The sequence below is a fragment of the Cryptomeria japonica genome, chromosome 8 (genome assembly GCF_030272615.1).
Source record: "Cryptomeria japonica chromosome 8, Sugi_1.0, whole genome shotgun sequence".
In the NCBI taxonomy this organism is placed as follows: domain Eukaryota; kingdom Viridiplantae; phylum Streptophyta; class Pinopsida; order Cupressales; family Cupressaceae; genus Cryptomeria; species Cryptomeria japonica.
In genome coordinates, this window is record NC_081412.1 from 232,487,459 (window position 1) to 232,501,451 (window position 13,993).

The 13,993-nt window shown below is 36.5% G+C and overlaps 1 protein-coding gene across 3 annotated transcripts in view; it reads left to right on the plus strand.

The window, feature by feature from the left end:
* Positions 1-13,993, plus strand: part of LOC131078969 (DNA gyrase subunit B, chloroplastic/mitochondrial) — a 208,969-nt gene that overhangs the window by 19,716 nt on the left and 175,260 nt on the right. For 2 of the 3 annotated variants that reach the window (XM_058016827.1, XM_058016829.1), the window contains exons 3-5: positions 6,986-7,066; positions 7,182-7,295; positions 9,512-9,568. In XM_058016827.1, the coding sequence (XP_057872810.1) occupies positions 6,986-7,066; positions 7,182-7,295; positions 9,512-9,568 (252 nt within the window). The remainder of the gene's footprint in view (positions 1-6,985; positions 7,067-7,181; positions 7,296-9,511; positions 9,569-13,993) is intronic. The other variant, XM_058016828.1, reaches the window with a different exon arrangement.

A 13,993-nucleotide genomic window follows, 5' to 3' on the forward strand; every position in this document is an offset into this window, starting at 1 on the left:
AATAAGCTCAAAATATGAATTTCGCTCCTGACCCTTCCAAAGTGTCTAGAGCGAAATTCCTTAAAACTACCTTTTCCTTTCATTTTTATGCCAAGCTAAGCCTAGACCAAGGTGGGAGATGCCCCTAGGATTGCCCTTGAATGGATTGTCGCCTCCAGAAATGAAGATTTTAAGCTTGGACAAGGATTTCGCTCCTGACCCTTCCAAAGGGTCCAAGGCGAAGTCCTAAATAGGTCTTGTCCCTGGCCATGGTTTTTGGCGAAATTCTCCTTTTTAGCCATTGAGGTCAAGCAAGTGTTGATATGTTGAGAGATAGATCCAAAGGTGAGAATCAAGTAAGAACAAAGTGAGAGGAATGGAGTTGAATGAGGGAAAACAAGCAAGAAATGAATTTCGCTCCTGACCCTTCCAAAGGGTCCAGGGTGAAATTCTTCAAACCACCTATTTCTCCCTTGATTGAAGCCAGAACTTTGATCCCTATAGCATGATTGGAAGAAAAGTGATGTATTCTCGCCTTGCAAGATAGATTGGAGTGAAGGAAATGAAATATCAAGTGAAAAACTTGAATTTCGCTCCTGACCCTTCCAAAGGGTCTAGAGCGAAATTCTCAAAATGTCATTTTTCCTTCAAGTTTGTGCTAGGCCAGGACAGTGATCAAGGTGAATTGGACTTAAAGATGGCCATAGGCATGTGTTTGAATAGGTTATGAGTCCAAGAGGTAAGGATTTTGGGCTAAAGAATGAATTTCGCTCCTGACCCTTCCAAAGGGTCCAGAGCAAAATTGTCAATTTCACCTAAATTGCTCATGATGAAGGTTGGGAGATGGATTCCCAGGCCTTGGTGGAGAGAGGACTAGTGTATGCTTGCCTTGGAAGACATTTCAAAGTGACAAAACTTGAGCCTAAACTAGAATTTCGCTCCTAACCCTTCCAGAGGGTCCAGAGCGAAATCCTTTGAAACTCCTATTTTTTTTTACATTGTTTGAGCTAGGCAAAGGGCTAGTTGTGAGATTATGATGAAATGAGGTCTAAATTGGCTAGGAATGCAAATTTCGCTCCTGACCCTTTCAAAGGGTCCAAAGCAAAATTCTTATAGGGCCTGTACTTGGGGAGAATCTTGAGAAAACTTCATTTTGATAACTCTTGTTGACGGTTTAAGGTAGAAAATGCTATGTTAGAATGAATTTATTATGTGTCCTTAATCATCTTTTGGTTTGTTTTGCAGATGAAAGAAGAATAGGCCAGGACAAGGACGACCTCTTCCAATCCATCGTCATCAAGGACGTTCCATAGGCAAAAGGGAAGACTCAAGGTGCTTTGAAGCATTGGAAGACTAGGGCTGTTCAAGGAGTTCGTCTTAACCTCAAGACTTCATTCTTTCACAAGATGACAAAGAAAGGGCTTTGCCAGCACTTCCAGGCGGAGGTGTGCTACTGGAGAAGAAAGATTTGACAATAAGGAAGCTTGGTCAAACAAAGGAAGTACATCATTCATCATGTCAAAAGACTGAAGAGGATCAACCAAGTCACAAGCGTTAGACAAGGTGGCATCCCAGTCATCATTCTTCCAATCGGATTGGTCCACCTCAGCATGACCAGATTCAATGTACCTAATTTACCGGAGGCGGCACAAACTTCGATGTACCTACCCCTGCTTCTTATTGGTCCTCACTCCTGAAATGTAATTTTCTAATTGGCTAAGGAAGTTTGTTGTAACAAACCCTAATTAGGGTTTCTATCTTGTAATCCTAGCCATTGGTTCTAAGTCAATCAGAGCCGTCTGTTTGTAAAGGGTTCTCTATATAAAGCCCTGGCTCCTCATTTGTAAAAGTTAATAGTGGGTGAATAGTTAGAAATAGTGAATAGTCAGCTAATAGAATAGCCATTATAATAGATTAGGAGGACAAGGCAAGAAATTATTGCCATTGATTGTAAATAAACTCCATCTTCATTGAAGTTATGGTGAAGTGTGTTGTTTCTTTGCAATATGCATGGTCTCTTGTTGAATCTTCATTTTAGATGACAGATAATTAAATTGAATGAAAGAAGTTATTGAAAGCACTCGCATGGAATCCACCTAGTCCAAACCACTAGCCTTTTGCTATCTGTAAGAGCGCCTTGCGTGGTCAACTGGCATAGAACCAGCTTAATCTCGAGTCATAGCACCTCTGTTGTTCACGCATTATCTTGAATGGTGATCAGTATTTGATGCTGTACGATTTGGACATATTTGAAACATCCCTTAGAAGATCGCATTGAGTTGGTGTTGAATTGTTCAACCTGATGGTGAGACCCAGCCCAGTAGGATTCCACCTAGTCATTCATCCATCTTCTCGCATTCTAGGTCTTAGAGTAGACTTCTTGAACCTTGTATCTTTTGTCATTTCTTTATCTTCCAGTTAGTAAATAGGACTTGTGATTCCAGCAAATCAGAAGTTCAGGTCATCGAATCTAAGTCCCCTTGTGATTCTAGCAAAATCACATCATACTGCAAAGGGCTTATCCACACGTAGAGACCCTACATATCAGAGCCTTGGAGTTACTCTGACTGATCCTTTGGCGAGATCTTGAGCAGTCGGGAAACTTTGTTCAAGAGAGGATAAGGTACCTTTAGATATTTTATTCTGTGTTTGGTCGTGTACAAAAGACACATCAACACAACCATATTAAACAATATTGGATATGTATGTCCTGCAACCATATTAAACATATACATACATATACATATATGTATATATACATACGTATATATACATATATATATATATAATTCATAAATCTCAATTATGTCCATTATGGTTAGTAATGACACATATAAGTACAAATACATATAATTATCATTGTTCATTAGATAGGTCTAATCACATTAGAGTTCAAATGAAGGAGCATTATAGGATCGGCCCGAAGCAATCTTCATACTAAGCCCAAGAGTAGACACTCACCCTCTTGGCCCCACGTGGCAGGCACCTTGGACATCCAGCATGGGGTGGTCTACCCAGTGGAATGCTTGTATCTGCACCCCCTATCCATGTTTCCTTATCATGTAAGAGTATGATGGGTTTCACTCAAAGGATTTCCCTACCAACCAATCCACACTATGGAATCCCTTGGGGAATAATATAAGGCGTTGAGAGCCTGTCCTTTCCAATCAAGCCCAAATGCACAAAATGAACATTCAGTCATTCAGCCTCTTAGCCCCACCCTGGGGGTTTGCATACTTGATGGGGGTGTCAATGCTGCTGCCTCCTTATCATGTATTCTTCCTCGCCCCATAATGGGATGGTTGGTTGGATCTAAGTATTAAAGGGATCTAAATTAATATAATTTATTATGCATATATTAAGAATAATAGCAAGAATGATAATATACATTAGAGGCATTGTCTTAATTACTTATCATTCCTAAATATTATTAAATTGCAGACATGCTAAGTGGATCAGCAAGACAAGTATTATGTATTATGCATCATACCAAGTACTCATAAATATCACAACTCTTATTAATTCTGAAATTGATAATCTCTTCCTTGATCGGCTGACTTCCCTGTCTGATTCGATGCGGCTTCCTTGTTATTTGATCCACTTGCTTGGTTGCTTTATTGCTGCATATATATTATACATATTTATGAACTTATATTATTCAATAATCTGCTCATACATGCATTGTTCTTCATAATTTCTGCATATACTCCTCTTCCCAAATCTGCTTATAGTATATTTATGCATCTACTGTTTATACTCAGAATTCTGCTTTGTGAAGGAACTGTGATACCCTATTTTCTGCTTTTAGTTTATCTCCTCCCCTCTCTTGATCAAATGAGTTGCCCTCCTATATATATCTTCCCATGGAGTCACAACTGTATAATTGCAAGGGATGCAACTTTTCATTTGTTATTCCTTGGTCAGCCCTAAGAAGAGAGACGTTTATCCACAAGAGGTCGGCCTTTATCTCTACTTCTTGTTATATCCTTTGTCTTAATGAGTTGATCTGAAGTAAAGGTTTTAAGTTGGGTCTGCCTTCTTTCAAGGAAATATTATATTTTTTAAATTGGATGCTTGAGTTCATTTATGTGAGGCAGGGAAATGTTGTGCTCTGCATGTGTGTATGGTGGGGCATGGCAGACACTTGGAAATGTCCCCATTCACCATTCTTTTTTCTTAATGGCCGTTTGTTCTTTGAGGCACATCACATCCTTGGCGAAATGTGGTTAACTGTAATTTCAGAAATTACACAGTACCTTAATGGGTTAATATATATTTTCTGTGCTAGTGAATGTCAACATTTTAAAAGTTTTGTTGCCTGCAAGAATCTCCCTTGAGAGGTTCTGAGTTCTAAATATGTGCTGGTTTCAGAGGAAAACATGATTGAATTTATAGCCCTGTGCACCTTTTAATAGTTGTACTTATTCTAGATTCAATCAGATTGATGGCATGTATTACTTCAGTAGGCATGTGATATTTTATCTAACATCAGCTAAACATGCATTGGTATTCAAGTTATACAAATACCACAATACCTGATATTTGGATGATCTACATTGGTTTTGATCTGTGTTACTGTATCTGCCGATAGACCGGCCAGATCTGGGTTGGGTTCGAATTGGATCGGTGATCCGGTCAGATTTGTTTGCGGACACAGGCAGGATGTGGGCAAGTGGGGTTGGGTTCATCTAGGACGAACTTGCGCAGGATCTAAGGGAACCTAGGGGAACCTTGGGTGAATTTATCTATTTTTCTGTCTTTTTAGATTTTTTTTCCACCTTTGATGTCACCTTTTAAAAAATTATGAAAATGGTGTGTGCCATGAAGGTCTATGTAGTTTTGAATGTTTTCATTTGGGCTTCGTGGTGGGGTTCTCGTGAGGGTTGTTGTCTCTTGGCCCTGTGGAGGGCACTGCCTCCATACACCTGCAAGGGGTGCTGCTCCTTGACCCTGTTGTGGGCACTACAACCAGACCCCCATGATGTGGTGGGATATGGAAGTAGCACAAACTGTCTTGGATGCTTCCACATTCCAACATGTTATAGTTGATTTTGAAAGTGAGCACACTTTTAGTGAGTGGTAGTGGCACTGCTTGTGGTTCTTCAAATGGTCCTACATCGTCAATGTCAATGATAATCCTGGTGTTGATGAAATAGAAAATATTTATGACACTAAAAATTGATTGTTGAACTTGACATCATTATTTCAATATAGAACTTGGAGTTTGAACAATGAATATTTTATAATATTTATCATTTATGTTTTAAATGACATTAGAGTTTATGGTGGTTTTGTTGATTATCCTATGTGGTATTCTGAACTTAATTCCTGTTTTTGGTGTGTGCATACATATAAATTTATGATTATTACAGTATGGTTGAACCCAGCCCCAACTTTTTTTTTTGCTGGTTCCATGAACTCTAACCAAGATCTGTACCAGAATCAGTAACATAGGTTTTGATTGATACTTAGTAATTTGCTTGAACTAGAAAACAATTTGATAGCACAAAATATCGAAAGAACAAAATTATATTAATGTCCACAATTGATCAAAATAGGTCAACGGGATGTGAATCTATATTCAGTTACAATGAAGAAGTTCTAGGGTAAAAGGATGCTAGGTTATGGAAAGTAACTATGCAGGAGATTAGTTTTACTTAATGATTGTGAAATGCTTTGCTAAAGACTATCATTCTCCTAACAACAATTCACACTTGAAATTAAGTATGTATTGGGCTTATTAGTTTCAGTGCTGCCTACTAAATACTTGTGTTTTTGCTAAAGGTAACTAGGAACACTAGGGGGTCAAAAGCGCTGAACATGTTATTTCTTGTCTATGTCCACCAACTAGTGGGTTGTCTTATCATGATATTTGGATTTGAACCGGAGTCACTTTCTTTATGAATGGACCTCTCCACATACCCAAAGCCCTAGGACTATGTACACTTAATAATGGATACTAAAGAATCAGTTTATAGAAAACTACAATCAAAAGACTTGGACTTAGGCAAGATTGACACAAGAACTGGTTTGACATTTTCAAATGTGGCAAAGCTCTACAAAATCACAAAGACCTAATGTTCTGAGTCAGACCACATTGGTTTCTGTTGGTTAAAAGTGCATTTTATAGCATCCTAATGGCATTGCTTTTTTATTTTAGTTATTTCTAATGGCATCAGTCACGTTACTGTTCTCAATACTCATCATGGTGCTATATACTTATGTTCTATATTATAAATTATTACCATTAGTTATCTTTTGGATAAATGCTAGCCTATCATTTAACTTGACCATTCTATTTTCATTTCTATTCGTCAGCTGCTTTTCATGTGAATGTACATAGAATAATTGTAGTGGAGGGTAATTACATGCATCGAGCCTTTGAAATTCATTTATGATAGCAATAGGCATCTCTCAAATGATTTTTGTTACCATTTTTTGTTCTCATATAATTTGTACTGTTTATTTGAAAAAGAATGCATATGTGCAAAAGGAATTATAATCTTCTAGTGCTTTGTGCTTAGAATATAGGTCTCCCTTATCTCCATAAGCTTGTTAAAGGTTTGCATTCTAAACACATGTTTTTTCCAGAAAAGTAGAAGGAATCTCTGGATGAGGTAAGTTCTTTCTTTGGAAGTTTTGATGCACAGTCCATTGCTTTGGAAAACATCCATAAAAAGAATTTATTGTTGGGTTGAGAGATTCAAGATTGATGAAATAGTAGATACTTGTATGGTTTCAAACTATTTCCTGTTTGAATAAGAAGTGTGCTTAATATAGTTTCTCTGGATAACTTTAACAGTCTTACAACAAACTGGTTTGTTTACATATGCTTTTTAAGGTAAAATGAATTCATAAATACTGTCTCAAGATACCAATACTTGGCCATTCTTGACATTTTATGTGTTAGATTTGAGACTGGTTTATATTTTCTATTGTGTTAACTCATTTTTGATTTAGATGAAACCATATGGAATATATATGACTGTTTTTCATTAAATTGTAGGTTTTGGAAGGGTTAGAACCAGTACGAAAGCGACCAGGGATGTACATTGGAAGCACAGGACCTCGTGGTCTACATCATTTGGTTTTTACCTGAATACATTTATTAAAATCTTTACCTTTCTGAATATAAAGCATCCATTTTAAAATACTTCTTGATCTTACTCCATTTCATTTATGTATTTTGTGCATGAATTAAGGTTTTTGAAGTTTTGGACAATTCCATTGACGAGGCTCAGGCTGGGTTTGCTACAGTTATAGATATTATTCTCTTCCCCGATGACTCTGTTAGCATCAAAGATAATGGCCGTGGGGTATGGATTTATGATTTTATTGTTTGATTATGCATTTCCTTCTCTGAGATGCATTCTTTCTTTCCTTATAGCCAACTTTGCAAATGCATATTAATAGTGTTTGGAGAATTGAATAGTGGAAACACTTGTTCCTATTTATGTTACTAGGTAATGCCATTGATGCTCACATAAATTTCTCTGATTGGCAAACCTTTGTAGCTTAGTGCTTTTTATATTGATGCAGAAGCTGAGGACGGAAATTGCTAAATATCAACTTTGCAGTATTGGAAATGGGAATTTGGAAATGTTGTAAACAGGTGTATCAAAAACTGGGCACAACTTGAGTTTTCCTTTGGGCAGAAACTTGGATGAACATCTAAAGTAAACAAGAAGGATAAACATACATACTGAATGAGTGACAGAAAGAAATACCATAGATATTTTGGCCTAAACATACACATTTTTCAAATTTTGCACATACTGACTGCTTAATGAAAATAGTTAATACTGGATAATGGACTTTGAATTCAAAATTATTATATAAAAGTATGACAAGTGTATTATCATAAGTACAATTGAACAAGCATCTACCATATGATACACTAATCCATACTTTAATACTTAATGCTTAAAGAGTTAAACTACTGAAGTACAATTACAATGCTGAGTAATGGAACAGTAATGGGAATGCATGTTTGTTATGCCATTATAAAAAAGGAAAGTGTTAGAAGTAAAGACAAGGTGTTCAATCCTGTCCCTTGTGACTGTTACTAACATTATGTTTTCCTCAATAGCATTTAAAGCATCATCTGCATCGTAGCAGCAGTACCTAGGAACATTCACAGTTAACCATGATCCAGGACTGGGGCTGTGCTTGTTAAAACTGGCAGCTGGCCAATTTTTTCAGTAACCTAGTTTTTCATTGGAAAATCCCTCGGGTTAATCAATAACTTACAGGCTTTTCCCAGATTTTTGAAAAAATCTGCTCCCTTTGCCTTCTAACTCTGGGTTTTTCATTTACACATTTTTTTTAAAATTTAAAGCCTAGCTTTTTAAACTTAATTGAGAATTTGAGAGTGGTTGACAACATTCAACAAACTCTTTCGTTGTGTCTTATATTTCTTTCCTCTCTACAAACTATTTGGCTTAAAATAACAATACAGTCTTTATTTTGTATTTTGTTTGAATTTGAAGTATTAGAAAATATTTTAGCATTTTTTAGTTTGCCAGGTTCTTCCATGTTTGTCTTCTTTTAAACGCAGGTGATTGAATTTCGTTACACTTTTAGTTTGCTGTATTTGAAATTCTGCTGTGATCCACATCAATCACTTGTAGATCCATTAACGTCATCTTCTATCAGCAGCTCAACAAAATTTAACAGTTTGTCTCACTCTATTCAAGCCTCATCAGTAGCATTAACAATTTTCCTGGAGCATGCAAAACACACATCAGTGGACTGGAGTTCTTTAACCTGGTTGTGGTGTTTTCAGCTGCAAAAGTTACAAGCTTCTGTGTATATGTATCACAAACTAAGTTTTTTGCTCTCCTTGAAGCTTCCTATTTTTTTTCAGTTAATGAATAAAGTGATATCCTCAATTCCTGTTGCAAGCAGGGGATCAAGGGGCAGTATTGGAATGGCTAGGGATGGTTTCTGTATGCTTGCTCTCAGGATAGCCTATATGCATTAATTTTACAATTTGAATATCTTGATATATGTTCAGATGTTTCTTAAATTGGCAGTGTAAGGATTCTGGCAGACACCAATAAATCATGTTAAATTCTTGTTGAGGATATATTTTTTCATAGATGAAAAGGAAATATTAATGCAGTGGTAAAACGGTAAATTTAAGTAGCGTGACCTATTGAAATTCACTGCACAGACTGTGTTATCCCCATGAATTTCTTTATGGTTCCTTGTTCATGTTAAATCTCTCATTCTTAAGTGTGTAATTATGTATGGTAATCAGCAAAATGTAAATTGGAGTAAACATGGCTGTCTTTCAGAATCAAAGTGAAACGGCTATGTGTGTTATCATATTTCCCTTAATGGTTTTTGGTTGTGCCTGAGATTTAAATTGTAATGCCACATTTAATCTTTTATATTTGGTGAATATTAGCACACAATATACTTATCAGTTAATCTTCTCAACGTTCATAGTTTCACAAAGAAATTGACATATTGATTACAGCACATACAATATTTTCTTATGAAATCAATGTAATGATATTTGGTGCAGATTCCTACTGATTTACATCCCATCACACAGAAATCTGCATTGGAGACAGTCTTAACGGTATGTATTGTGAAGAAGTGTACAAGTTTCTTTGTTAGGAATGCGGCATAATATACTGTTCATATAGTTTTATAATAAGCTTACTGATAATTGTGTATTACTGTTGGTTTAGTTCTGATTTTTATAGATTTTTTGAATGTTATAAAACATTTTTAGTTATCTTTTGCTTTCATTTGGAGACAATGCCTCGCAGTGTTCTACCCGTTCCTCACATATTTCCTGATAAAATATGCATTCGCAATATAATCCTTTATGAAGGATATATTCACATCATGAAGCCCTTGGTTTTAACATTGCCTTATCACCACGATCTTAATCTGCAATAACAATTTAACTAATCAATTGATTAATGTGGTATCATGAGATTATATACCAATCACCAGGGACATTCACAATGATTATTACAAAAGTGTTTTTGTCTATCTTAGCTTGTAACTGTTGTCTTAACTCCCTTGCCAACTTGACTAGAGCATTTCCGTATTTATAGTGTTCAAATCACAATGGTAATTGTTTTACTGGCAAGCAACCTTCTATAAACCATAATGCGTATCATAATAGATTAGCATGCACACATTCATATGCTAATCTTAAGAGACAAACATCCCCTCAACTATCTGCAACAAGTGTTAATGTACAGTGCCAAAAATAAAAAAAAGCAAAATAGCAAAAAATTCAAAAAAGCTGAATCCCACAAAAATAGGAAGGTATCAGAATTGAACCTAAGCAATCAAGATTTTTCGTCCTTTGGGCCTTCTGAGCACTTTGATGGTGTCCAAACACTGATCGGAGCATGATTTCTCAATTTGGCTTGGATGACTCTTGAAAAAATCTAGCTCAAACTCTCGAAAAAGAAAGGCTTATGAAATTGCAATGCTAAGACGAAACCCTAAAAAGCAAACAACTGGGGGTGCCCATTTGCAATGGGACGATGTGTGAAATAGGTCACAACACGACACCCCTTGTCATTGCTCTCGACACCTCCTGCCATTGCTTTCGACACCCCCTGTCATTGCTTTTAGCACCCCTTGTTGTTGCTCTTGACACACCTTGCCTTTGATCAAGACACGTAGTCTTTGACTTCTATGATTTACAAGTGGAGCAATCTTCCTTAGCAAGTCAAGTTCGAATGGGATGGAGGGAGAGCAATGCCTTGAACTCCAAACGATGCAAGTCATTCAATGAATACAAGGCAATAACACAATCCGTCCAAGGCAATGACAAGGTCTAATGCAAGCAATCAGCATGAGGAATAATGGAAAAGCAATCAGTGTAAGGAACAACTCTCAACATCAAGTATTCAAGGATGGAAATTTTTATAATCTTGAATCTAGATGGAGCTTAAGAATGCCAGTGATCAAGACAAGAGATAGTTTCAAAAGAGTTAATCAAAGTTAGAAGATCAACTTGAGCAAAGTTATCATCACATCAGAAGCTTGATAATGCTGAGTATCAAGAGATATGCCTCATTCATTCACACGTTTGTGATGAGTTACAAAGATCAAGCAAGCTGAGTTGGTGCCTAGTCATCACTTATCCAATCATATAATTTCATGATAAGGCGTCCAAATTCAATGAACTTGACTCATTGTAAAAAAGAGATAATGACCACATGGGCGCAAAGTTCGATGCACCTACCATCACCATCTATTGGTTGAATTTTCAAGGAAGGACATGTGTCCCATCAAATGTAATTGTATCATTGGTCAAGCATGAAATGCTTTGCTGTGGGTGTAACAAATTGTAATTAGGGTTTCTATTGTTTAATCTTGGCCATTGATTGTTAATCAATCTGAGCCATTAAATTGTAATGAGAGCACTATAGAAGGCTCCACTTCTTCATTTGTAAAGATTAATAGTAGTAGTTCAAGAGTAGAGAATAGCCAATAGATAGCAAATAGTTAGAGTAGGAAGAGAAGGCAAAGATTGTTGCCAAGATATTGTTGCAAAAGTCATGTAAACTTCATTGAAGATATGGTGAATTCTGTGTTGATTCAACAATTTGCATGATCTCTACTTCTTGCTTTATTTTCATGTTGTTTAGATGAATGGAAGACTTTGTGTATGATCAATGTTGAAATTCGTATATCCATACTACTAACACCTTGCCGATGGTAAAGTGCCTTGCATAGTCAACTAGATCTATTTAGCCAAGCTTAGCTTCAATTACCGCTCCTCCATTGATATGCATCAACATGATGGTGTCTATGCTCGTAGTAATGATTTGAAAATCATAAAGCTATCCTTAGGAGATTGCACTAGCCTTGTGGAGATGTTCGTTGCATGTTGAAGCAAGACTTTGTTGAATTCCACCAAAGATTGTCCTTTACTCTTACATTCTTAGATTAGAGTAGCCTTCCTAAACCCTATCCTTTTCTTTTTTTCAATCAAGTGAAATCCCATGTTCTAGCATCATTCGAGCATTCAAGAATTCAACGTAAGTCCACCTTGTGAAGCTAGCAATATCACATCATATACAACTAAGGCTATCCAAAAGCACGTCAAGACCTGACATTCGAGAACCTTGGAGTCGTCCCACTTGATCACGCAGCTTAGCATTTGGGAGTCTTTGTTCAAGAGAGGATAGAATACTTAGTATTTTATTCCGTGTTGCATAGTGCATAAAAACACCATAAACATTAGGTCTACAAGATCTTAAAATTTGAGGTAGGAAACTTGAAAACAACTCTGATTAACCTAGCTGATTCAAACTGGGCTATGAAGTCACACTTCACCCTGGAACAGGATGGCAGTTGAGTGGAAAGAGGAAAGTGTGTGGCGAACTGTACCCAAATGGCTTATTTTGAGTGTGCTAGGAGTAGGGAATACTGATAATGATTGCCTAGATGTCCTTACACCTGCCTGGAATGTCGTCTTGTAGGTGCTAGTAATTGAGAACTCTGTCAAAACCCTCTTGCTGTGGTGGCGGACCCAACGCTAGGAGTAGGAAATACTGATAATGATTGCCTAGATCTCCTTATGCCTGCTTGGAATGTCATTTTGTAGGTGCTAAAAATTGAAAACTCTGTCAAAACCCTCTTGCTATGGTAGTGCCGAACAGACTTGATGGTAAGCAACTTGGTCAGATTCAAGGATGATATCTTGGGGTCAACCAACTCAACACATAATTAATGAGTAAAGTTTTCTTCCTACTTGTGTTAGCTAAATATGGGGTTTTCGCCCCAATTCCAAATTAAGCAAAAGTTATAAACAATGACTTGAATTCTTGCACTAAAACCGATATCTTGCTTTGAAAGAAAAAGCCTTTATGTATACCATATCATGTGCACACAAAGATCAGGTCAGCCCCAAGGTAAGAAAGGAAATTGGCACCCAACAAATTCAAAATGGTGTTGGCCACATAAAACAATTGTTATTATTTATTAAAATAATTTATATTATTAATATCGAATTAATTAATAATATTATTATTATAATAGTGTTTAAAAACACTTTTATTATTATAATTTTGGTGACAGAAATTTACAGTCTAATCCAAAAGTAAGCACATTGAACACTTTTATTATTTGGTTTAACGACTTCATGGTGCTGGAGCGTAGGGCACATGACACTATCCTAAAGACTAAATTGACAATTATATAATAAATATTACAACAATATTTTAATACCATTTCTTAATGGTCATTCTACTAACTACACCAAGCTTATCTTGAAATTTTAAAAAATTGTGAGGACTCGTTGAATTGGTAAGAATGTTTGTAGTTTGATCCTTAGAAGGACAATATTGCAAGATCACCTATCCATCTTCTACAACTTGCCTGATGAAATGACAATGAAGCTCCACATGTTTAGTATGCTCATGGAAGATTGTATTCTTGGCAAGCTTTAGCAACCCTTGATTGTCATAGACTAAGGGTGAAGGCCACACTTGAGGCATCTTCATGTCTGAAAGCACCTTTTTGATCCATATTGCCTGACATGTTGCTTTTACTATTTCTTGATACTTTGATCCTGTTGAGGAAAGAGCTATTGCCTGCTGCTTCTTGCTGGTTTGTATGAGTGCATCCATGCTAAGGTTGAAAACATATTCAAAAGTGGATTTGCTGATCGACAAAACCTTTCTAGTTTGAATCTGTGAATACAACGAACCTAGGATCTTTGCTTCTGTTGTACAGAATGCTAAAGTCAAGTGTCCCTTTCACATATCTCAACACCCTCTTTGTTACAACCTAATGTTCTACCTTTGGTGCTGTCATGAATCAGGAAATGAAACTCACAACATAGCTCAAATTAGGTCTAGTGGTTGTAAGATAGATAAGGATGCTTACTAGTCACCTGAATGTTGACTCATTTTCTACTTTTTAGTCTATTTTGGCTGAAAGATTCAGTCCTTTCTGCATAGGTGTAGACTACATTCTGCAATTTGTCATTTTGAACTTGTCGACCAAACTTTTGGGATATTTAGAT